The 22,806-nt window shown below is 40.0% G+C and overlaps 1 protein-coding gene across 2 annotated transcripts in view; it reads right to left on the bottom strand.

The window, feature by feature from the left end:
- Nucleotides 1-5,885: 5,885 nt before the first annotated feature.
- The window catches only part of zcchc2 (zinc finger, CCHC domain containing 2), a 37,849-nt gene continuing 20,928 nt past the window's right edge, over nucleotides 5,886-22,806 (bottom strand). The window contains exons 8-15 of one of the 2 annotated variants that reach the window (XR_008600411.1): nucleotides 21,357-21,411; nucleotides 21,100-21,223; nucleotides 16,138-16,205; nucleotides 15,949-16,031; nucleotides 14,772-14,885; nucleotides 13,095-14,684; nucleotides 7,244-10,547; nucleotides 5,886-7,158 (exon numbers count right to left, since the gene is read on the bottom strand). Coding sequence is in view for 1 of the 2 variants with exons in the window: in XM_023296559.3 (XP_023152327.1) it covers nucleotides 10,486-10,547; nucleotides 13,095-14,684; nucleotides 14,772-14,885; nucleotides 15,949-16,031; nucleotides 16,138-16,205; nucleotides 21,100-21,223; nucleotides 21,357-21,411 (2,096 nt within the window). In the remaining variant the exon portion in view is untranslated. Of the gene's footprint in view, nucleotides 10,548-13,094; nucleotides 14,685-14,771; nucleotides 14,886-15,948; nucleotides 16,032-16,137; nucleotides 16,206-21,099; nucleotides 21,224-21,356; nucleotides 21,412-22,806 lie in introns of both variants that reach the window. The other variant, XM_023296559.3, reaches the window with a different exon arrangement.

Raw genomic sequence — 22,806 nt, 5'->3', positions numbered from 1 at the left:
TGAAAAACACTCCAGAAAGGTTTTCTTTGAAAAAAAAATCATCATGAATTTTGGCGCAAAAAAAACGCCTTACTATACTATGTCGAAAAAAAATGCCATTTTTCAGACATGTTGTAAAAACGTGCCATATGATGAAATAATGTAAAGGAGGGCGAGAAAAACACTCCAGAAAGGTTTTCTTTGAAAAAAAATCATCATGAATTTTGGCGCAAAAAAAACGCCTTACTATACTATGTCGAAAAAAAATGCCATTTTTCAAACATGTTGTAAAAACGTGCCATATGATGAAATAATGTAAAGGAGGGCGTGAAAAACACTCCAGAAAGGTTTCTTTGAAAAAAAAATCATCATGAATTTTGGCGCAAAAAAAACGCCTTACTATACTATGTCGAAAAAAAATGCCATTTTTCAAACATGTTGTAAAAACGTGCCATATGATGAAATAATGTAAAGGAGGGCGTGAAAAACACTCCAGAAAGGTTTTCTTTGAAAAAAAAATCATCATGAATTTTGGCGCAAAAAAAACGCCTTACTATACTATGTCGAAAAAAAATGCCATTTTTCAAACATGTTGTAAAAACGTGCCATATGATGAAATAATGTAAAGGAGGCCGTGAAAAACACTCCAGAAAGGTTTTCTTTGAAAAAAAAATCATCATGAATTTTGGTGCAAAAAAAACGCCTTACTATACTATGTCGAAAAAAAATGCCATTTTTCAGACATGTTGTAAAAACGTGCCATATGATGAAATAATGTAAAGGAGGGCGTGAAAAACACTCCAGAAAGGTTTTCTTTGAAAAAAAATCATCATGAATTTTGGCGCAAAAAAAACGCCTTACTATACTATGTCGAAAAAAAATGCCATTTTTCAAACATGTTGTAAAAACGTGCCATATGATGAAATAATGTAAAGGAGGGCGTGAAAAACACTCCAGAAAGGTTTTCTTTGAAAAAAAATCATCATGAATTTTGGCGCAAAAAAAACGCCTTACTATACTATGTCGAAAAAAAATGCCATTTTTCAAATATGTTGTAAAAACGAGCCATATGATGAAATAATGTAAAGGAGGGCATGAAAAACACTCCAGAAAGGTTTTCTTTGAAAAAAAATCATCATGAATTTTGGCGCAAAAAAAACGCCTTACTATACTATGTCGAAAAAAAATGCCATTTTTCAGACATGTTGTAAAAACGTGCCATATGATGAAATAACGTAAAGGAGGGCGTGAAAAACACTCCAAAAAAGTTTTCTTTGAAAAAAATTCATCATGAATTTTGGCGCAAAAAAAACGCCTTACTATACTATGTCGAAAAAAATTGCGACTTTTCAAACATGTTGTAAAAACATGCCATTTAATGAAATAATGTAAAGGAGGGTGTGAAAAACACTCCAGAAAGGTTTTCTTTGAAAAAAAAAATCATCATGAATTTTGGCGCAAAAAAAACGCCTTACTATACTATGTCGAAAAAAAATGCCATTTTTCAGACATGTTGTAAAAACGTGCCATATGATGAAATAATGTAAAGGAGGGCGAGAAAAACACTCCAGAAAGGTTTTCTTTGAAAAAAAATCATCATAAAATTTGGGGCAAAAAAAACGCCTTACTATACTATGTCGAAAAAAAATACCATTTTTCAAACACATTGTAAAAACATGCCATATGATGAAATAATGTAAAGGAGGGCGTGAAAAACACTCCAGAAAGGTTTCTTTGAAAAAAAATAATCATGAATTTTGGCGCAAAAAAAACGCCTTACTATACTATGGCGAAAAAAAATGCCATTTTTCAAATATGTTGTAAAAACGAGCCATATGATGAAATAATGTAAAGGAGGGCATGAAAAACACTCCAGAAAGGTTTTCTTTGAAAAAAAATCATCATGAATTTTGGCGCAAAAAAAACGCCTTACTATACTATGTCGGAAAAAAAATGACATTTTTCATACATGTTGTAAAAACATGCCATATGATGAAATAATGTAAAGGAGGCCATGAAAAACACTCCAGAAAGGTTTTCTTTGGAAAACAAATCATCATGTATTTTGGCGCAAAAAAAACGCCTTACTATACTATGGCGAAAAAAAATGCCATTTTTCAAACATGTTGTAAAAACGTGCCATATGATGAAACAATGTAAAGGAGGGCGTGAAAAAAAACCCAGAAAGGTTTTCTTTGAAAAATAAATCAGCATGAATTTCGGTGCAAAAAACACACCTTACTATAGTATGTCGAAAAAAATGCCATTTTTCAAACATGTAAAAACATGCCATATGATGAAATAATGTAAAGGAGGCCATGAAAAACACTCCAGAAAGGTTTTCTTTGGAAAACAAATGAATGACTGACATTTCTGGTGATGATGATGATGATCTTCAATATTTTTCTGTTCAACTGTGGAGCCTATTGGACAAAGACGCAAGTAGAGCCTGGCAAATGCAAAGCGCCACAGCGAATGCAATTGTAGAAAGAACGGCAGACCCACTGGCTTACTGGGCAACCCACAAAACCGTTTACCCAAACTTGTACAATGGAGCCAAACATTTCCTGTGTACCTCAGCCTCATCTGTGCCGTGTAAACAGGTTTTTTTTTCTAAGGCCTGGGAGATAGTGAGTAAAAGAAGGAACTGCTTGAGTCCCAAAACTGTTGATAAATTATTTCTCAATAAAAACTCATAACCAGTTACATAAACACACCCTCTTTACTGACCTCTTTACCAATAAACCCCAAGACATACTTTGCCAAAATCCATAATAATCCATATAATCTTTATTTGCACCAGCCCCATGTGAAAATGACATCAGTCTGTATTTGTAGAGCATCTCATGAATGTAGCAGCACCGTTTAAATGTTTCATAACACAGAATATAAGTGAAGAGTATATAGGGTTACAGACAAATCTGTGGATGTTCTCAGTCATTCAGGTCATGATAAGTCTCAAGCAAGCATAAGTTATGGCAACTGGACTAACCTCGTGTGAGTCGAAAACGTTTCACCTCTCATCCAAGAGGCTTCTTCAGTTCTGAAAGCCTGGTGGGGAGTACCAGATATTTATCCACCAGGAGGGTGGTGGCAAAAACAAGTGGACAAAGACCCGAAACCAACAGACTCGTTAGGTGTTAATGTGAGTCGTTAGCCTTTGATGGGCGGTCGTTACCCCTCCCAGCCCTCTAGGAGGGTGGTTGGGGGTCACCTGACTGCAAGTGGGACAGATGGCTGCACCTCCTTGGGAGGGCTCTAAGAACGGCGTTGTAAGTGGGAGACAAGTGGTGTCTGAGGCCCCCTCCTCTGTTCAAAGATGGCCGTTCTAGTTTGACATGAATGGCTTCTTTTACCCCTCTCTCAAACCATCTGTCCTCTCTGGCTAGAATGCGCACCTTGTGGTCATCAAAGGAGTGCCCCTTCTCCTTGAGGTGGAGGTGGACTGCTGAGTCCTGGCCTGTGGTCGTGGCCCTCCTGTGTTGTGCCATGCGCTTGTGTAATGGCTGCTTAGTCTCTCCAATGTACAGGTCAGAGCATTCCTCATTGCACTGCACTGCGTACACCACATTGCTCTGTTTCTCCCTTGGAATTTTGTCCTTGGGATGGACCAGCTTTTGCCTCAGAGTGTTGCTGGGCTTGAAGTGTACTGGGATCTGGTGGGTGTTAAAGATCCTCCTGAGTTTCTCTGAAATTCCTGCCACATAGGGGATGACAATGTTGTTTCTCTTTTTGTGGTCCTCGTCTTTCTTATCCTCCCTGCGCTTTTTTGCTGTTTAGATAAAAGCCCAGTTTGGATAGCCACAAGTTTGAAGAGCAGAGTGAATATGTTTGTGTTCCCTTCTTTTTCCATCCGCTTCTGATGGGATGTTCTGTGCTCTGTGCTTTAAGGTACGGATCACCCCCAACTTGTGTTCTAGTGGGTGGTGTGAATCAAACAGGAGGTACTGGTCTGTGTGAGTGGGTTTTCTGTAGACCTCAATGTTGAGTTCCCCATTGGTTTCAATGCGTACCACGCAATCTAGAAACGCCAGACAGTTGTCTTGGACATCCTCTCTTGTGAACTTGATGTTTTTATCCACCGAGTTGACACCTAACGAGTCTGTTGGTTTCGGGTCTTTGTCCACTTGTTTTTGCCACCACCCTCCTGGTGGATAAATATCTGGTACTCCCCACCAGGCTTTCAGAACTGAAGAAGCCTCTTGGATGAGAGGTGAAACGTTTTCGACTCACACGAGGTTAGTCCAGTTGCCATAACTTATGCTTGCTTGAGACTAGGGTTACAGACAAACATGGCAAATAAGAAACGTGCTCTTCAATAGTTATTGTCATTATTATTACTAGTAATATTATTTTTGTGTTCACTAGAACCCATACAATCATCTAGTGTAGTCAAAGAGGAATGTGTGCATGGCGAATCAAATCCAAAACAATCCATGAACCAACGACCACGTCTTGATTGCACTTCATGTTATTGACCACTAGATGTCCTACTCGAGCACTGTGTGTCATTGAGGCCTCGAGTAATGAAGCATGTTTTGAATGAAGTGTCGAAGCTTCAACAAAGCCTCGATCAGCCATCACTACCGGCGCACACATCGTCCACAATAAAAGCATGGCTCAAAACAATGAGTGAAGGCGTACAAATTCCACATTGCTTAACACAAACAATATATGTGTGAGTTGTGTCTTTCCAAAAACTCTGGCTGGTTTAGAAATGGCAAAAAGATACTTTTAAGAGACGTGGCAGAGGAAAACTAGAATACTTCCAGTACTGCAGTCTGAGTGATTAAACTACACAGGTAGTTTGTGTTATATTTTTGTAATCCTTTTTACATCCTTGTGAAGATGTTTATCAGACTGATCAGTGGCATGATGAGTCAGACTGTGGCCTCTAATTTTATCTCTGGATTCCATCGTTTCCTCTCATCGTTCATAAAAATACGTGTTTTTATTTCACCAGCACGTTTCTTTTTACTGTCTGTAGATATTTACATGGATACAGACTTTATTAAGTAGTGATGCCGACGTTTTCCGGCAGGTCTTCTTTATCTAGTATCTTTACTTCACAGACAGCCAGGTCTGGTTGGGACGAACCTGAGGACGAAACATCTGGAGACGGAAACTATCACCAGTTAACCTGATCACCAGTTAAACTGGAACACCAATAGATGACCAGTATCCTATCATAAACTGTCGTCCACATGTCGGGTCTGACTGTAAAACACACAGAAGTGAAACGTAACATTCTACAGTTAATAAAGTATGGCACTGAAAATAACATATCTGATTAACAGAACAAATTCCAGCTCTCTCCAAATCAGCATCAGACACATGATTGACCTTCTTAAACTGTTCTCCAGCAGAACCTCCTGACTCTCATTATAGAGCAACGTGGAGCTCCATGATTTCTGCGCGGGTTTTCCACTCTTAAAGAGAATGAAAGAGGAAAAGGGATCGAGGACAGCCGTTCTTGATGTGTTCACGGTCCAGACCAGCTCTAAACTGTTCTTCCTCGGCGACTTCCGGTGTTGCTACAAAATAAAGCAACAGCCGTATTTTGTATTTCGGATTTAAAAAGCTAGAGCAAAACACCAACGCTGTGTTTCTTTCATTAGTTAAATAATACATTTCTACATTTAGGTTTTAAAAACGGAAAAACAAAAAAATCGTGATTTATTGGATTTTTTTAGATTTTATTTTGAAACGGAAAAACGAATGAGCGAACCATACATGGATTGTTTCCGTATTTTGCTCTTATGTTGTATATATTTTAGGGTGTGTTATATAGTCTATTTTCAGTGCTGCTATTCGGAGAGTACCAAACTGATTTTCATTGTTTTCTGTAACAGTGACAATAAAGACCTATTCTATTCTACAACAAAAGCAAAGTTTATTCGGACAAATTCTGTTTCCATTTTTATATTTATTGCTTTTAATTACAGGAAATAAACAGACCAACAATTTGCATAAAATCCAAATTCCGCTCTACAAATATAATTGACCTTTCCAGTACACAGATATCAAAGAGTACAGTAAACATTACGGCTGAGGGTGGCAGCAGAGTGACCCCTTGCAAATGTACAGTACAGCATTTTCAAATGTTGAAGGTCAACAAAACAACACTTGGGTTGTTTGGTGCATTCGTCAGTATGTACACCTGGCTTCCCTCATCCACACAACAGTCCAACTGGTCCTCATCTGCTCACTGCTTGTGATCCAAAACTAGCAGGATCTTCAAGCCATGAATGAAAGGAAGAAATTTAAGTTTGGAACATTATGTTGAAGATGAAAGTGGAGACAGTTCAATCTAACAGCAGGGTGTTTGAATCTGTAATGAATTTACATGAAATATCTCTACCTCTGACATCTCTTGATGGTCACTTTGAACGTTTAGGAGGAAAAAACAACAGGGTATGCATAGATCAGTATTAAACTAATGCACTGACAGTAGGCTGAGCAGTAATGGCAGCAAAAACACGCACAAAACCCAGCAGCACATCCACAAAGCCCTGAAAACAACCAACAAGCAGCCTGAGAGTCTCTCATCAAATGGTCACAAGGAAATCTGATGGCTTCAGAAAAAAAAAAATCAACATATTTTTGTCAGCTTCAGACAGACAGACAGAAAACACCCACAGATGCTTTTAATGTACACACTTCACTGTCTACAGGCTACGAGGTGTTCAGTGTCATCTTCTCTCAGTTATTCTGTAAAACGAGAACTGTTTACTCCTGCAAATTCTCATGTGGAACCCTAAAATGTTCAATATTAAATACATAAAAATGAGAAAAATAAATAGAAGTTATAAATTACTTAGTTTGTAAAAAAAAGTAAATACTTAAATTCAACTCAATTTTAAAATGTCACACTGCCTCTGTTCAGCAAGCAAGCTCAACAACTGCTTGTTAAGTTAGCAAGAGCAACGCAAGTTAGCTCTGGTTAGCTCGAACACAACAAGCTAGCCGCAGTTAGCTCGAACAAAACAAGCTAGCTGCAGTTAGCTCAAACAAAACAAGTTAGCTCCGGTTAGCTCGACCAAAACAAGCTAGCTGCAGTTAGCTCAAACAAAACAAGTTAGCTCCGGTTAGCTCGACCAAAACAAGCTAGCTGCAGTTAGCTCAAACAAAACAAGTTAGCTCCGGTTAGCTCGACCAAAACAAGCTAGCTGCAGCTAGCTCGAACAAACAAGCTAGCTGCAGTTAGCTCAAACAAACAAGCTAGCTGCAGTTAGCTCGAACAAAACAAGCTAGCTGCAGTTACCGCAAACAAAACAAGTTAGCTCCGGTTAGCTCGACCAAAACAAGCTAGCTGCAGCTAGCTTGAACAAACAAGCTAGCTGCAGTTACCTCAAACAAACAAGCTAGCTGCAATTAGCTCGAACAAAACAAGCTAGCTGCAGTTAGCTCAAACAAAACAAGTTAGCTCCGGTTAGCTCGACCAAAACAAGTTAGCTCTGGTTAGCTTGAGCAACACACGTAGCTGCCATTAGGAAGGCAACACAAGTTTTAAAGGTTTAGACAAAAAAGGAAATTCCCACCTAGCTAGTTGTCTAGCTAGGACAGCTTTTGAGCTTGTATTATTACTTAGCACTAAAGGAAAGCACTAGCAGTGTTAGCTAAAGCAACCCCAGTCTGTTTTGTTTTAGCTCTTCATAACTCACGAAGCAGTGAAGATCACAACCCCACCTAGCAAGTTAAGTAGCTAGGTAGGTCAGGTGCTAATTGAACAGCAGTATGAGAACATATTTACAGCGGTAGTGAAATTCAGAGTGTGTTCCTCTGGTGTTCCTGCAGCTATGAAGTGCTGCCTTGCTTAGGTTTGCTTGCTTACAGGACAGGTGGTTAGCTGAAAGGTGATGAAGCACTAACAAAAAAAGTGATGGTAAATGTGTCTTTTAGGCCACTTTCCACTGCAAAAATCTGCAGGTGGTGTAACGCAAAACTTTTTACAGTTTTGACCTCCAGAAGTGTCTCTGCAGAACCTCCTACGGGCCCATTGTAAGGGGAGATAAAATGACCTACTTCAGTGCTTTTAATGGGGCTTGATGCTGAGTGGTCAAACTCTGACAGAATGAGTGCCGTTGTTTTCTGTCATCTCAACGTCCTCGTCCAGCGGCAGTCCTCTCCTCGCCATCAACAATGTAAAATTGACCATATTGGCCGACATAAACCACCATAGTTGGAGTTCCTATGTGCTCGTAGAGCTGGAGGTACATCTACTAACTTCTCTGTCGGAAAGCTAACATCACAGTCTGTTGGATCCTACACCACAATGGAAACAGAAACATCATTAGCCCTTTAAGGCTTTCCGTTTCCATTGGAAAGCCACCTACTGGGTCAAATTCCATCATGAAATAAAAGCAGACGCTTTACAAAAGGACATCTCGATGTGAAATTGTCAATGATGAAAGAAAAATTTTACAATGAGCTTAGTTTCATAAGGTTCTTAAACTATTGTTTCATTTATTATTATCACTTACTTCTCTATGTACTATTAAACACCTTCGGGCTCCATAATGTCACACTGCATCCCAAAATCCCTTCAGAGAACATTATAGTTGTCATAGTTTCAAATCACCTCTGGGCTTACCAGATGTTCAAGTTCCACATGGATGTAATCAAGTGTTGGTTATCAGGTCTGTCATACATCTTTAAAAAAACATGAAACAATCAAAACTAAAGACCTTTCCGATTCAGTCATTCACAAAACAAGTCCAAAAGAAATCACATTATCTCAGTGAATCTGATAAAAAAAAAAAGACTGTAGCATTCTCCTCTTCTCATAAAAAATGGCAGAAACAGGCAACAAAATAAAAATGCTGGATTCTTACAGCGTCAGTATGCTTCAAACTGGGCTTCACAGACTCCTACGTCCATCACTTCCATCCACCATACAACTACTTTTGTCCATTTCCATTGGTGCAACACAGAGAAGTCTTTAAGCGGATATGAACTCATTGAGTAGGTGGCATTAAATAAAGACTGTAATCTCTGAAAGACAAATCAACACTTTCTTCATCTCATTCATGAAGGTCAATACATTCAGGCCTTTGCTGTAAAAATCTGGATACATCTGATACCACTCGGACCATATGGAGGCTAATGTTAGCAAAGCTGACTGATTTTAAGAATCAATATTAAAAGTGTTACCTTTACTGCTCTTAGCTACGGCTACCACTGCTTCAACCTAACATAGAACTGATGTCAAAGAGGCAACGACATGTTACTGGTGTCTGGGGCAAACAAACCAGCTGAATGAAGTGAAAGATAACAGTTCAGTCTCATTTACAGACAGAGGAAGAGGTGCAAACACCATCATTCTAGGGAGGGGATTGAAGGTTGATGTGTTCATCTTCAGATGTGACTACGTTTTAGTTTGTTTGAAGCAGACTGAAGCTTTGAAAGAGTAAAACTTATAAAACCAAACAGTTTCACCTCCAGGAAAACAAGAATTTACCCTATAGGTACAGTTATTTTGGACATGCCGTTGTTTTAGACTTAAGTTTAGGGGGAGTTAATTATGAAATGGCAGGTCGTGTAGCTTTGTCTGGGACAGAGGTGGTCTGACTAACTGGAACCTCTTCTACAGTTGACTTTAAAACACTGAAGGATCTCCCTAACTCTAAAATATCAGCTGGTAAAAGTCGTTTCAAACCTGCAATACTTAAACCTAACGCTGACGCGTTAGCTATTTAAAGTTTCATAGTTCTGAATGAAAATGAGTCGCCCCTTCCATCAGCTCGGTTGCAGTGCCGACTGTTTTAGTGCACTTGTGTTTCTGCTATAGTGCATTTGACCAAGTAAAACAATTTTTTAAAAAGTGTAAAATAAAAATAAATTTACAAAGCAGCAATTACCTTCCAACTAAACACATATCGAGTGGCCAAAACGCATGAGATCCACACACTCAGATACAGTCCAACTCCTTAGTTTGAAATGAGAGGATATACATTCAAAAACCTTACAGCAAAATTTAACAACAAACACAAAATCCACTTTGCTTTCATTACTTTTTTGATTCTTAATCTTTGAAAACTGCTGTACAATTGTGTCAAACAATAAAATCCTAGTGAACAGTAATGATGAGGAAAACGCATAAATACGCTTCTTTAGAAATAAGTCTATAAGAACCTTTTTCAGTTGTAAAAACAAAAAAAAAATCCCCAGAATCTCTTAACTTCGTAATAATTAAGTAATAAGTTAATAGTTTCCAACCCTCAGTGCAAAAATATGAAAAACCAACTGAAAGGGAAGGGAGCGGGAGTCACATGGACTGTTGGTGTCCAGACCAGAATCATCCCCATGGGAACAAGACTTCTTTCAGGCACTCGTTCGTAGGCTGAGTCCACTGAGCCCTTGGCAGGTCGCTCCTTCTTTTAGATAATCTCTTGTTTTTTCTTTTTCCTGAAGTACAGAGGCTTCAGCGCTCCGCTAACACAGAGCCTGAGGAACAACAGAGGAAACGAATCGAGAGAAACTTCTCTTCATCCTCTGTCTTCTTCTTCAGTCAGCATTGTCGAGAGCTTCTGAAATGTGGGACGCTGCGTACTTTAGCCGGAAACCACCTGAAAAACACAAGAGAGGTAAGATCAGAGGACAGCTGGAGCAACAAGGATGTGAGCGCTACTACAGGCCACAAAAGATTTACATACTCTGAAATCATTTCCATCTAGAGGCCCACCAGGATCAGTAAAAATACAGTAAAAATATACTAAAAATACAGTAAAAAAAAAACAATAAAAATACTGTAAAAAATATAGTAAAATATAGCATAAATCTCGTAAATTATAGTAAAAAAACAGTAAAAAATAGTACAATATTGTAAAAATACAGTAAAAATATACTAAAAATACAGTAAAAATACAATAAAAATACTGTAAAAAATATAGTAAAATATAGTAAAAATCTTGTAAATTATAGTAAAAATACAGTAAAAAAATAGTAAAAATATAGTAAAACAGTAAAAATAAAGTAAAAATACATTAAAAATATTAAAAATATAGTAGAAAATACAGCAAAAATATAACAAAATATGGTAAAAATACAGTAAAAATCTCGTGAAACAGCAAAAATACAGTAAAAATCTAATAAAATACAGTTAAAATACAGTAAAAAATAGCAAAATTATAATAAAAAAATACAGTGAAAATACGGTAAACATAAGAAAAATATAGTCAAAATATAGTAAAACATAGTAAAAATAGAGTAAAAATAGAGTAAAATTTAGTAAAAATTTCAAATATAGTAAAATTTAGTAAAATATAGTAAACAGTAAAAAAAATTAGCAAAATATAGTAAAAATCCAATAAAAACAGAGGAAAATATAGTTAAAATATAGTCAAAATACAGAAAAATCTCGTAAAATATAATAAAAATACAGCAAAAATATAGTAAATAGAGCAAAAAAATTGTGAAAATCTAGTAAAAAAATACAGTCAAAGTATAGTAAAATATAGCAAAAAAATACACTAAAAATATACACCACTGTTCAAAAGTCTGGGGTCATCCAGGCAATTCCATGTTTTCCATGAAAACTCCCACTTTTATCCATGTGCTAACATAACTGCACAAGGGTTTTCTAATCATCAATGAGCCTTTCAACACCATTAGCTAACACAATGTAGCATTAGAACACAGGAGTGATGGTTGCTGGAAATGTTCCTCTGTACCCCTATGGAGATATTCCATTAAAAATCAGCTGTTTCCAGCTAGAATAGTCATTTACCACATTAACAATGTCTACACTGGATTTATCATTCATTTAATGTTATCTTCATTGAAAAAAAAGATTTTTCTTTCAACAATAAGGACATTTCTAAGTGACGCTAAACTTTTGAATGGTAGTGTACATTTAATCTCCCGTATATATTACTGTATTATCTACTGTAAATATTGCTGTAGCTATGGTTCAGTAACACCACTTCCATGCAGCGGTGTGTACAGTCAGCTGACATACATTAGTCGTATGTGGTGGAAGCAGCAGATCACAGTGTGGCGACTGAAGACATTTCATCAGCATTACAGATTTAATAGGACGGGACTTGGAACTAGACTGGACCAACACTAACTGTTTAGAGAGGGATAAAGTAAACTCTGAACGACAAATGTTCAAAAGTTCTCTTTTAATTAAACAGATGGAAAATAAAACCATTTCAACAAATTTTCGTATTGGAGTTTGTGTCTTAATTTTCACACATCAGAGACACACGTCAGTTATCGTCCTCCTAGACTAATGATAATCAGTCGAACCTTCCCATTTGAAAGACATCTGCCTGTCCTACTCTTAGTACCAGTTCCACATCATCATTTTTACTGCTGCTGTTCTTCCTCTGTTCCGTTTTCAATCATCTGCTTCTTATCTATCTGTCCTGTTTGTGAACACTCATGATATTTAGTTTTTAATATGGAGTATAATCGTATTATTTGTAAAATGGTGCTAAAATGCTCACCTGGACAGAGATGTTTTCATTCTAAAATGAAAATGCGTTGGTGTGGCCTTAAAAATAGCTCAGCCACTTTTAAATGCTGGATGCCTCTTCCACTGTGTTCGAGACAGTCTACAATGCAATACTGACAGGCAAAGAGTTTTAACATTTGTGTCTTTAAAGCCCCGAAAAAACATCTTACCAGAAGTGCATCTGCAAAAAAAGGAAACTGCACAAGCTTTCAGTTGTTCAGCTGTTACTTCCACTGCCTGTAGGGGGTGCTGCTGACTTCTCTACATCTACAAACTGCCCTTACTATCACTTTCCTTTCCTGTGAAGAAAGGCTGTATGAAAAGCTGCTCACACAACTTCTCATGTATGGAGGCAAAAATGTAATAAAAATGTGTCCTCCCCTACTCCTGGTTGTTTTTAGTTTATAAATGGTTAGTTTCTCCTGCTGTCTGGCTGGTCATAAACACACAACCCAGCTGACACATCAGACTGATGGTTTAACCTTTTAAAATGGAATTTGGTGGCAGTTAAACCAGTTTAAAATATATTTGGAGTGAGGGCGAGCCCTAACCTCTCCTAGTCTGCACTGACTGTTGGACTGGATGCCTTCCTGGGTTTCTGGGGGAGGAACACCTACAGCTCCTCAGTGTGTCCTGGTGCTGTGGGCTGTGTTACCTTGCTGTGTGGAGTCGATGGAGGGCTGGTTACAGTCCTGAGCATAGTGGCCACTCACACCACAGTTATAGCAGGACACGTTGCCATTCTTTTTGTTGACTCCGCCTCCCCCCAGGGCGGCAGCTGGCAGCATCCCCAGAGGGTTGGGGTACACATGCTGGTATACGCGCTGGCAGAACGATGCTGCTGGCGCCATCTGCTGCTGGAGGCTGTAGTTTGCGGCGGCAGCGGCTGCCACGGCTGCAGCCTGCGTGCTCAGCAAGTGTGATGGCACGTCTGCGTGGCTGTGGGGGTGAGTGTGAAGGTAGGGGGGAGGGTGTGCCGGAGGAGGAGCAGTGGGGAAGAAGGGGGGCAGGGTGGCAGCACCGTTGGCCTGGTGAGGAGGGTGGGCCTGGGTGAGGTAGCTGTTACTGCACAGGCTTGTGAGCTGGAAGAGCGGCTGAGGAACACTGAACACCTGGCGTGCTGCTGCTGCCATCTGGTGGGTGGGGAAGAACAGCGGCGCCTGGCAGCCCGAGGCTCCGCTCACAGAGTTGTTGTTGCCTCGACTGCCGCAGTTGTTGTGACAGCCGCAAGTCCCACAGCTCATTGGCTGCTGCTGCTGCAGGGGTGTTGGCTGCTGGGGGGGCACTTGTTGCTGCTGGGTTTGCAGCAGAGTCATGGGGTTAACAGGGGCAACAGGGGCACTTCCACATGAAGCACTGCTGTTGCTGTACGATGTAGATTCGCTGTGTGCCGTGCTGTGAGTCAGTGCTGGGCTGGGGCTCGGGGCAGGTCCGGGGGTGTGTGTGGGCACAGCTGGGGGAACAGCTGCTTGGAGGTGTCCAGGAGACGGAGATACTCCAGTGGCCATCGGTGCTCCTACAGTAGGCATGACGGAGGTGGGGACGGGGGGCAGGCTGTAGGGAGAAGGCATTCCAGACGGTAAAGTTAAGCCGGGGTGCTTGGCATGTGAAGTCTCCATGTGTGGCAGAGAGGAGGCCAGGCCTGAGCTGACACTGGTGGGGTCTTGGCAGGGCAGGAGAGGGGAGGAGTAAGATGTGGAGCCAGGAGACATGACACTCATGGCTCTGATAGGGGCCTGGAGTGAGGCCTGTTGGGCGACAGGAGTAGGACCACTCCCTGGAGCCTCGTCAGCGCCACCCTGGCTGTGAGACAAACTGGTTTTAAACCTTTGAACCAGAGGTTGCACAGCTGGATTTCCTGCAGGGTGGCCAATAGGTGGAATCCCAAAGGTTGGGAGCACATCCCTCTTCTCTGGGTCTCCCACAATTCCAGGACCGGGGCCGGCTGGAGGCACTAGGGGCATCTGCATCATTAGAGTCGCTGATGAGGGCTTCCCATCAGAGACATTTTGGCTGGGAGGAGAAACCAGTGGAAGCCCGGAGTCACCAGCCCCGTTAGGGAGCACGTAGGGCAGACAATGCATGAAGGAGAGAGGGGGGAACTCTGTGCTAGTGTCTGTGCAGAGGGCCTCCATGGGAGACTGATGGTTGCTGGAAGACAAAGGACGGACAGGATCAGTCTGGTGGGTGAAGAACCTGTCAGGGCCCGGACCTTTACTGCCGTCGTCAGAGTGGCTGTCAGTGTCTGAGAACAAGAGAAACAGAAACTTCACAATAACAAATCCCAGAGAGTTCTATGTTCATGGACTGTTTGCTTTTGAGCTTCTTCTACCTTTGTTGTTGTCATCTTCACTGTCGAGGCTCTCTGGTCCTTGGTGCTGAGGGCTGGATGGAGAGCTGTAACTTTCTGAAGACGTTTCAAAGGTATCCAGACCAGAAACCCCATCTGAAACCACATGTGTGTTAAAACACAAACCATGGACCTACTGAACAGCACAGACTTCTGCAAATGAGGCAATAAAAAAACAACACCACCTCCACTGAAGAACAAGCTTCATGAGGATCACTCTTGGACAAATCTGTTAGGGTTATGGTTGGACGTGGACAGAGCGAGGCACGTTAACATGATCCTCTACACTACTACATCAGGTGTCTGTGTGCAGGCTTGCAGTTTGCAGTCATAAATTTGGGAAGGAAACTATCATCTGACCAAATGTTTGCTTTTACGAATCACACATATGAGGAGAGTATCAACCTGTTCTACAGCTCTGTTTTGGTAATCTGGCAGCTGGTAAGGTTTGTGATAAAACCAAAGGAGAGTCCTTGAACAAATCATGTGTGACCTTCATTCTCTCTGGAGGTCATACTTTCTTTTAGATTAAAAAAAAAGACAGAATCTTACTTAAAATCATTGGATTATCTATATTGTATTTAAAAATTTGCCAAAGACTAGATTCACTAAAGGAAAAGTTTGCGGTTGTCAGAGCACAGTTGCTGGTTTGAGTGTGGATCCTGGGGGTTAACTGGTTCATTAAGTGTTCTGTTTAAATGTACATGGAATGCTTGATGCTTATTGTTTACCACAGTATCTTTATGTCTAGTCTGTTTGTTAGTTTGAATGTTTGTGGAAATGCATGTTTCTGTTTTCTAATGTTTTATGGCCACTTATTTTTGCAAAAGAGAGTGAAACTACTCCACCTGGAACCCATGTATAAATGAAATGAATGAAGGAGCTAACCCTTCCAACCTGACGCTAACACACAACATCCATATCTTCTAAGTAGCTGATGCTCTGTAGTCCTTCACACAGTCATCAAGCAAATTCTTTTGAAATATTGCACAAAGAAAATCACCTGAATGTATTATGATGCACTTGACTATTTTGACAGATGCTCAAACAGCACAATAATCTGAGCTGTAGTGTCAAACACTACCATACACATCCTCTAACAGGTCCCTCTCACCATCATGGAGCTATACATTTGTCTGTGCAGCCTCCAGAAACTCACCTTTCCTTTGAGATGTCAGGGCTGGGACCAAACCACCGTTCGTGACAAAGGCAGCTCCTTTGGCCTTTCCTTTCCCCTTATCCCTGAACACAGGCAGAGATGTCAGACCAGAGGAGTAATGAGTCACTGGTAGATTACATAATGACAGGAGCATTGAAAAACCGTTGTAAAAACGTTTGTGTGACCGACCTGTCTGTGGGCAGGACTCTGCTCTTGGTTTTAGTAACTGGGTGGCTTCTCTTCTCTGAGTCCTGGTGCTGAAACAAACATCAGGAGTCAGTGATTCAGAGCAGCCAAAAAAATTGAAAATTAAACAATAAAACTCAATTCAGCATGGTCAAAATAACAGCACATTAAAGAATAATTACTTAGGTACAAAATTACTATGACTTAGTAGGAGCAGAAGAGTGTATTTTTTCTCACAAAAATAAAGTGGTGACAAATTAGTAATGGCGCATTGATGTTAAATAAAAAATGTTAGAATATAAATAGATGAATAAAACTCTAGTAATTTCTCATAGAGTAATATAATTAATATAATCCAAATATCCCTGCATTAATGCAAGGAGAACAAAGGCACATCATACAACTGTTCATGAGAACCTCCCACTGTCAGACATTGTGGAGAAAAGGGGAATTTTGTTTCACATGTATTGTCATTAAATCTGTAGCAAAGGAAAAACCCTTGAACTTTCGTGGAAAGTCCTTGCTATTTTATTTAGATGAAACTGAAATTATTGTTTGAAACTCAACTGTCATTTTTAAAATTCTCTTTTTAACTCAATTTTTAAAGTTGGACAAAAGAAATGCGACTGACCACCTCATCCGTTGCATGAACTTGTGGTATTTCCACCAAGAACGTAGCTTGGTGGTGGAGGATCACCATGTGTTTCAGTACAGTTCTGCAGGTGAGCTGCAATGAATTCCAACAAATGAGCCCTCATAGATGAAGTTTATTAAAAATAATGGCGGTGGTGAGTTTTCTACCTTATTTCCAGTAGCCACGGTTTATTAACGGAGTGAGAAACGCTGCCCACCAGCAGCAAAGGGAGGCATTCACTGTGTGTTAAGCCTCTATTGTGGCAGAGAGAGGTTGTGCTGTGTCAGCAGAGTGCCGGCCCTCTCTCACCCAATCATACATGTGGTCTTGACCTATATCAGTGTATCAATGAGATTAGAGCTGGGCACTCCTCCTCATGTGGCAGTGTGTGACACATCCAGTCAAACACACACAACCTGCCGTGTCACTGGTGAAAGGAACGGTTGGGTTGTTTAATTCCAACATGTACCTGCAGTCTGTAATGATTCACTAGTGTTCGTGGAATTGTGCTAACTGTGAACTGTGCTGCTGAGCTTCCCAGCAGAATTAATAATTAGACCAGTCAAGCAGGTGACAAATTAAAGGAAAAACCTGAACCCTTCACCCTTACAGTAAGGGGACCTGGTGGCTCTGTTATGCTGTGGAGCTGTTAGCTGCATGCTTTGGGTCCACTGGTTCCTTAGAAGAAAAGGTCACTGCAAATCAGACCAAGTTGTTCTGATTTATCAGCTTTATCGAGTGATAAAACACTGATTTCCTAACGTCTGCTAACCTGTGTATGTGTAAATCAGGAGCGTCAAACTCATTTTAGTTCACATTCATCCCAATTTAAACTCAAGTGGACCTCACCAGTAAAATCACAGCATAATAACCTATAAATAACCACAATTCCAAATGTTTCCTCTGTTTAAGTGCAAAAATATTCACATTTAAGGAATTATTTTTTCACAAAACATCATGAACAATTTGAAGAAAAATAAGTTCAACTTCAGCAACATTCAGCCTCAGTTTATCATTTCCACATTACAACTTCCAGATCATTGAGTGTCTACAAAGGAACACAACATTTAGTCATTTAGTAACTGAACCATAGAGGATTTTACTTTATGATCAAAATGACAAAAAACTACAAAAACAAGGCAAAATGTTAAAAAAATGAGAAACAAAATGACAAAAAAATAGACAAACAACACAAGGGAGACAAAAAAACCCACAAAACGACAAAAACTGCTCACAACAACAAATAAAGCAAAACACAAAATGACAAAAATAAGACAAAAAACCCAAGGGAGACAAAAAAAAACACAAAATGACAAAAACATGAGACAAATGTTAAAAGTCAGACAAAAAAAAAACACAAAATGACAAAAACATGAGACAAATGTTAAAAGTCAGACAAAAAACAAAAACAAGACAAAATATTACAAAAATGAGACACAAAACGACAAAACATCAATGAACAATCTAGTATTTTACTTAGTGATCAAAACAACTTGTCATGGTCGAGCAACTACTTTAAATTCATAGTTTTACTAATTTACAATCTGCAGTTAATGTCTTCTCTGGAATTTTTACACTTTGAGGGCCGGATTGGACCCTCTGGAGGACCGGTTTTGGCCCGTGGGCCGCATGTTGGACACGCCTGGTGTAAGTATTTGGAGTGGGAAATGTAAAACGAGATTACTTTGGTCAGAAATGTCCACCAGCTTCCAGCTAGAAAGAAAAGGCTACTGAGTGAATCACTGTACATGTGGACTGGGCTTTAGACTGTATCCTCCACCATCATCATCATCATCAAGCACCAAGTGAGAGAGTTTCTTTTGTTCCAATCTTTTCAGTAGATTTATACAGACTAAGGTGTACTGAAGCTGTTTATAGTGGCATGTGGTAGTAAGATGTTGGCATTTCCTTTAATTTGTTCGCAGTCTGTACATACTTAAAATATCTTGAATATCTTGCTTTAAACTTAGATTTAATTTTTTTTTATTATTTATTTACTATATATACCATTATTGCATTACACTCACTCTGTTTCTTTCTGTGTCCTTTCTCTGAGTGTCCCTGGTCCCAGAGCTGGATGCTTCAGATGTGTAGTTGTTCTCCCACCTCCAGCTGCCCATTTCCACCAATCTACTCTGCATCACCCTCATTATACTTGATTTGCTCATCTACATATTTTTGAATTTACCACCAGCTATATATGTAGTATATTTAATGCCAGAGCCATACACCATAGCAGTAAACTATAATTAGTTTCCATGTTAGTTGTACTTTGCATGTATCATCTGTCTTATCATGCATGTATTATACTCTGTGTTTTATGGTCCTTGTCCCCCCCCCCCACCTCTCTATCTCTACCTCTATCCCTCTAACTGTATCCCTCTATCTCTACCTCTCTACCTCTTCTGTCCCTCTCAACCCGTCCGGCCAGCAACAGATGGGTCCCCCCACATTAGAGCCAGGTTCTGCTCAAGGTTTTTTTCCCTGTTAAAAGGGTGTTTTCCTTGCCACTGTCTCCTTTTGGCTTGCTCTGGGGTTCAGGAATATGGGTTCTGTAAAGCGTCTCGAGACGATTTGACTGTAATTGGCGCTATATAAATAAAATTGAATTGAATTGAACTGTAGGATGAGGAAATGAGACGCTGTGTCAGACAGAGGGCAGGTTACTGTCTGAGTCAGATTTACCATTTTAACTAAATCAGACCTAAATATGGTCTCTGTGTCTGGAGAAGCAACGCTCTCAACTCAGGGTCAGCAAACTCAGAGTTTCACTAAACCTGCTTAGTGGAATCCTCTCGAGAGCCTCGAAACTAGACGACCCCAATTGGAGGCGTTTTCCACAATCGTCAGTGCCATGCCATGTCTCCCTACTGTCAGTGGTGGGAGTGTGTGTCTGTGGGCGTGTGTGTGTCTGTGTATGTATGGGTGTGTGTGTATATGTATGTGTGTGTGGACGTGTGTACGTGTGCGTGCTCCTGCAGTTGTGTGCATATATGTATATATGGAGGGAGGGAGGGAGGGACGGGTTTTCTTCTTTTTAATGTTTTTAATGTTGTAAAGCACTTTGTGTTGCATTTTTAACTGTATGAAAAGTGCTATATAAATAAAGTTTGATTTGATTTGATTTGATTTAGACTAAACAAACTGGTAAAGAAAGCCAGCTCTGTCCTGGGCTGCCCCCTGGATCCTGTGGAGATGGTGGGAGACAGGAGGATGATGACAAAGCTGTTGTCTATCATGGAGGACACCTCCCAGCCCCTGCAGGACAGTATCATCACTGGGCAGCTCCTTCAGTGACAGACTGCTTCACCCACGGTGTCTAAAGGAGAGATACTGCAGGTCCTTCCTTCCTGCTGCAGTCAGACTTTACAATCAAGCTCCCAGTAGTTCAGTTCACCCACCTACAAACTGTGCAATAAAAATGTAAATAATGATGCTGTGCAATTTCATAGAAACTTTGCTGTAAATATTGTATTTTTTCTTCTAGAAGAAGAAAATATTTATATCTATGCACTGTGTGCATTGTGTGCAGCTCTCTTTTTTATTCAAACTGTTCTATTTGCTGCTGTTACACTGTAAATTTCCCCGCTGTGGCATCAATAAAGGTTTAACCTAACCTAACCTAATCTAATCTAATCTAATCTAACCTAATCTAATCGAATCTAATCTAACCTAATCTAACCTAATCTAACCTAACCTAGTCTAACCTAATCGAATCTAATCTAACCTAATCTAACCTAACCTAATCTAACCTAATCTAATCTAACCTAACCTAACCTAACCTAATCTAATCTAATCTAATCTAATCTAACCTAACCTAACCTAACCTAAGCTAATCTAACCTAACCTAACCTAACCTAATCTAATCTAATCTAATCTAACCTAATCTAACCTAATCGAATCGAATCGAATCTAAACAAACAGTTCCAGTCATATGAAACTATTATTAGTAGCGAAGTGTCAAGAATTTATCAGAGAGCAGTTTATAAATATGAAAATGACAAACTGTTGTCATATGACACTTATTTTATGTTATTATAAAGCAGCTACAGCAGAGAAATCACGTTTGGAATTGAAATAAGGTGCATGAATGGAACTAAAATAGTTTAATGAGAGACTCTTGCTCACCAGCTGCATATAATAAACAGGTTGCAGCACAGCAAGCCACAATGTCTAAATGATTTTTGTCAGTGCCGCCCATCACATGATGAACTTCCTGCGTCTATCAGTGTTATGCAGAAGGATTACTAAAATCCAGAATGAGAAAGACGTAGATGGTTCCAGCACCAGGGGGAAGGTATGTGATGTTCCTGTTCACTATTCTATCTCACCTGTTCAGCCTCATGACTGCTCCTCAGGGTGCAGGCCTTCTTCCTCCTCTCTGCTGGACCACTGAGCTCTGCAGCATGAGCCCCTCTCCGGACGTCGCCCTGGGAGCCTTTGGCACTAGACAGACTAGTGGACAGGAGACGAGTATTCTTACATTAAGAACCATTGTTTCTTTATCTGTTTCAGTCCTATTTAGTAGTACCATCTCACTTTAATCATGAGGCTAAAAATGTTCCAGAACCACAGACAGTCTACTCACGGTTGACATGGACTCTTGGACCCGTGCTTTTTCTTGTGCCCCTGAATGTACGACTCTAAATGTGACAGAAAGATAACATTTTATAAATTAGATTCAGCACAATTGTGTTTGAACAACATTTTATCATTGTTAATATTATTCTTAGAACAGCAGCAGATACAGCATGTGAGGACACAGAAAAATTGCAATCGTGCCACTGGTAAGATGACTGTAAAGATACTTCAAGTGGGAAATATGTATCATATTTTAAAAACACAAATTCTGTATATGCCTCTTATTGTCAAAAACAAAGTACAGGACTCCAAAAACCTGCCAAGTGTGACTAAATCTGTTAACTGGTCTCCTGCGGCCCACACAGCTAGATAAAATCACAGTGATATTAGAACATCTCATTTCATTTCAAACTAATCCTTGGTCACACATCTGTCTGAGCTGATGTGTCATAGCACCTGAATGAGGATTAGAGTCTGTTCTACGCACAGCTGCCAAGCTAACGTCTACCTAGAGACTGCATGTAATATCTATGTAGTATGTATTAAGAAAAATGCAGCCTATACACCTAGTGACAAAACATTTATCTACACTGACAATAATGCTTACAGTGGTTTTGAGTTAAGAAGTTACCATTGTGTATGGGAACTGATAAAAAGTCTGAGGCTTAAAATGCATTATTTATGATAAAAAAAATAAAAAATCAGTTAGGTTTCATCAAAATGACCATGGCTAGCTATACCAGTGAGATAAATGTAAAAAGTTGGTCTGGAGCTCTTATGAACACCAATCAGGCATGACATTCTGACCACTGACAGGTGAAGTGAATAACACTGATTATCTCTTCATCATGGCTCCTGTTAGTGGGTTGAAGATATTAGACAGCAAGGGAACATTTTGTCCTCATAGTTGATGTTAGAAGCAGGAAAAATGGGCAGCATAAGGATTTGAATGAGTTTGACAAGGACCAAATAGTGATGGATAGACAACTGGATCAGAGCATCTCCAGAACTGCAGCTCTTGTGGGATGTTCCTGGTCTACAGTGGTCAGGATCTATCAAAAGTGGTCCAAGGAAGGAACAGTGGTGAACCAGAGACAGGGTCATGGGAAGTCAAGGCTCATTGATGCATGTGGGGAGGAAGGCTGGTCCATGTGGTCAGATCCAACAGATGAACTACTGTTGCTCAGATTACTGAAGAAGTTAATGCTGGTTCTGATAGAAAGGTGTCAGAATACATAGAGCATCACAGTTTGTTGTGTATGGAGCTGCATGGATGCAGACCAGTCAGGGTGTCCATGCTGACCCCTGAGCACCGCTGAAAGCACCAATAATGAGCATCAGAACTGGACCATGGAGCAATGGAAGAAGGTGGTCTGGTTTGATGAATCACATGGATGGGCAGGTGCATCACTTACCTGGGGAACACATGACACCAGGATGCACTATGGGAAGAAGGC

This window comes from Amphiprion ocellaris, chromosome 22, assembly GCF_022539595.1.
Source record: "Amphiprion ocellaris isolate individual 3 ecotype Okinawa chromosome 22, ASM2253959v1, whole genome shotgun sequence".
Lineage (NCBI taxonomy): Eukaryota > Metazoa > Chordata > Actinopteri > Pomacentridae > Amphiprion > Amphiprion ocellaris.
Note: the sequence above shows the minus strand (reverse complement) of the source record. Positions and strands in the feature narration are given on the sequence as shown.